Source organism: Tarenaya hassleriana, unplaced genomic scaffold (genome assembly GCF_000463585.1).
Source record: "Tarenaya hassleriana unplaced genomic scaffold, ASM46358v1 Cleome10, whole genome shotgun sequence".
NCBI lineage: Eukaryota > Viridiplantae > Streptophyta > Magnoliopsida > Brassicales > Cleomaceae > Tarenaya > Tarenaya hassleriana.
In genome coordinates, this window is record NW_010960188.1 from 762,638 (window position 1) to 764,984 (window position 2,347).

Consider the following 2,347-nt stretch of genomic DNA (forward strand, 5'->3'; position numbering starts at 1 on the left):
ACCCCCGGAGCCACCACCACAATATCGAGCAGTGGCAATGGCGGCGGCGGCAGCAACCAGCATCTGTACGGAAGCCCTCGTGCCATGCAAAGCAGGAGCCGCTCTAACCTTCACAGAGGCAGCAAAACTAAACGCCGTTAGCTCGTGATCATATCTTTTATTAACACAGAGGCCAAGTTTTTGGAAGAAAGCCTCTCCCACGTCCTTCTGTACAGACATCCACTGTATCTTTCCTCTTCTTCTTGTATATTTCCACGACCATTTTGGTTTGATGTGTATAATATAAGATGTTTCTACTGCTAATTCTCATGGAAGGTGAGTTGCAGATATTCTGTAAATGCTTTGAGTTTCAGTTTTCGAGCTATGTAATCTTCTTGATTTTTTTTTTCTTTTAATTGAAGGAATTGCAAGTTTCTTCTGAGAAGATCACCAATCAATCTCCAGAATTGTTCACCTTCAAGAATCTCACAAGATTTCTCTCATGGGATCAAGCCTTTGAATGTTTCCATTTCCATGCGACACGTGGAATGAAATAAGGAAATATGACAGTTTCTATAACCAAAACAAAAATGGAAACAACTCCCTAGTGTGAATATGATAAAAGGAAAGTTTGTTGCAACCTAAGTTACCAAGTGAGATCATATCCAAAAGTGCCCCTAAGTAACTATATCGAACCCTAATCCAAATAGGACCACGGGATCTCTATATCCCTGTTTCTTGCGGGAAAAGTTTTCCAGACACTATAAATCAACAACCCTAGTGACCCAGTAACACACCAAACACCAAAACAAAGACACAATCTCTCTCTCTCTCTCAGAAGTTCGAAGGAGATTCAGAATCCGACGAAGAACAAGATTGAGATGACGAACTGGGTTTACGCACAAGCTTGGGACGAAGATGGCAAGCCGAAGGGACAAACCAGTTCCGGACAACAACAACTGCAGTCTTACGGCGAAGACGAATACAGAAGATCTCGTCGGATAGTGTTGCAGAGCTACAAGCTTCACTGCCCCAACGACGTTTTTCGCGCTCTCTCCTTAAAGATCAAGAGAGTGATTTCCAGGATCACTATTCGATCCAAAGTTACTCCTTTCCCTTGATTTTTTTCCCCTTTTCTGGTATTTTTCACTTGTTTATCTCGGTTGAGGGGAGTTTTTCTTGAACTCCATTGTTGATGTTGTTGGTACATTTTTTTATTTTTTTTGAGGTTTCCTTGAACTTCATTGTTATCTCAATTAATAAATATTTCATTTTTTTCGTGGATATAATTAAACCGATCAAATTATAGTAATGGTTATCAGTATAAAGATCCGAACTGGTTAGGCCTTCGCTAAATTTCATCGCATTATGAATTTCCCACAATTGATTTCTTCGTTATTTATTTATTTATTTACATACGGATGATTGTTTCGAATAAAAGGTTTTTTTTCTATGAATATCACTCAATAAGCATCTTTAAAAGATAGATTTATAATTCATTTACGAAATGAAACGACGCCGTCTGAATGAGCAATATGCACAGCATTCATAGCCACGCCAAATCTTTAGTGGGCCAAGCCCATAATAGGGCCCATTAACATACTGACGATGAAAACCACAGGCCCAAAACATGAGTCCACAAAAAATGTGGTCGAGGAAGAAGGAAGTGAACTACTTTTTGTCGCGCAGATCTAGGGACCGGCGTTTCGGGGCCGCGTTTTGCGTTCCACGAAGAGGAAGAGGAGGGCGATGGATTACCAGAACAAGCTCGTTCTCGCTCCCATGGTCCGAGTGGTATGTCTAAGTCGGAACCGATATCCGTTTCTTCTTGTCTCCTCTCTCGAAAGCTTATGGTGGAGAAGGTGTTTTTGTTTGGGCGATTTGTGGTCAGGGAACGCTGTCTTTCAGGATGTTGGTGGCGGAGTATGGTGCAGATATTACATACGGCGAAGAGATTATCGATCATAAGCTTCTGAGATGCGAACGCAGAATTAACGGTAAATCGTCTCTCTGATTCGTATATTGTTGCATGATTTTTATCTCAATGAATTGAAATAATTATTAGGTGTCCAGAATTTTCTCGTGTAGTATCTTAAATTTTGCAATAAATTCCCCCTTTTTTTTTTGTTATTTTAGAGTATGAGACGAGAGAGTGAGTGATTCAATTGCTGTAGATTTATTCACAGGGAAGATGTCCCAAAGATTGTCTTAGTTCTGTAATTTCTTAATTGTCAAGTCTTATAGATTGTTTAGTAGTGCTAGATTAGTAAGGAAGGATCATATGGACATTGATGTAGATTCGTTGTGAAGAATATCAGGTATCCTTAAATTATGTATGGGGCAATTTGCTATATAGGTTTTCCTGCTG

The 2,347-nt window shown here is 39.8% G+C and overlaps 2 protein-coding genes across 4 annotated transcripts in view; both read left to right on the forward strand.

Moving 5' to 3' along the window:
* LOC104798446 (kinesin-like protein KIN-8B) overlaps positions 1 to 382 on the forward strand; it is a 4,726-nt gene extending 4,344 nt beyond the window's left edge. Inside the window, exon 16 of the mRNA XM_010520533.2 lies at positions 58 to 382. Within this exon, the coding sequence (XP_010518835.1) occupies positions 58 to 141 (84 nt within the window). The 3' untranslated portion in view covers positions 142 to 382. The remainder of the gene's footprint in view (positions 1 to 57) is intronic.
* A 1,269-nt stretch (positions 383 to 1,651) lies between these two features.
* Positions 1,652 to 2,347, forward strand: part of LOC104798453 (tRNA-dihydrouridine(20) synthase [NAD(P)+]-like) — a 3,045-nt gene continuing 2,349 nt past the window's right edge. The window contains exons 1-2 of one of the 3 annotated variants that reach the window (XR_769448.1): positions 1,652 to 1,773; positions 1,871 to 1,976. Coding sequence is in view for 2 of the 3 variants with exons in the window: in XM_010520545.2 (XP_010518847.1) it covers positions 1,729 to 1,773; positions 1,871 to 1,976 (151 nt within the window). In the remaining variant the exon portion in view is untranslated. Of the gene's footprint in view, positions 1,774 to 1,841; positions 1,977 to 2,347 lie in introns of all 3 variants that reach the window. The other 2 variants (XM_010520545.2, XM_010520554.1) reach the window with 2 other exon arrangements.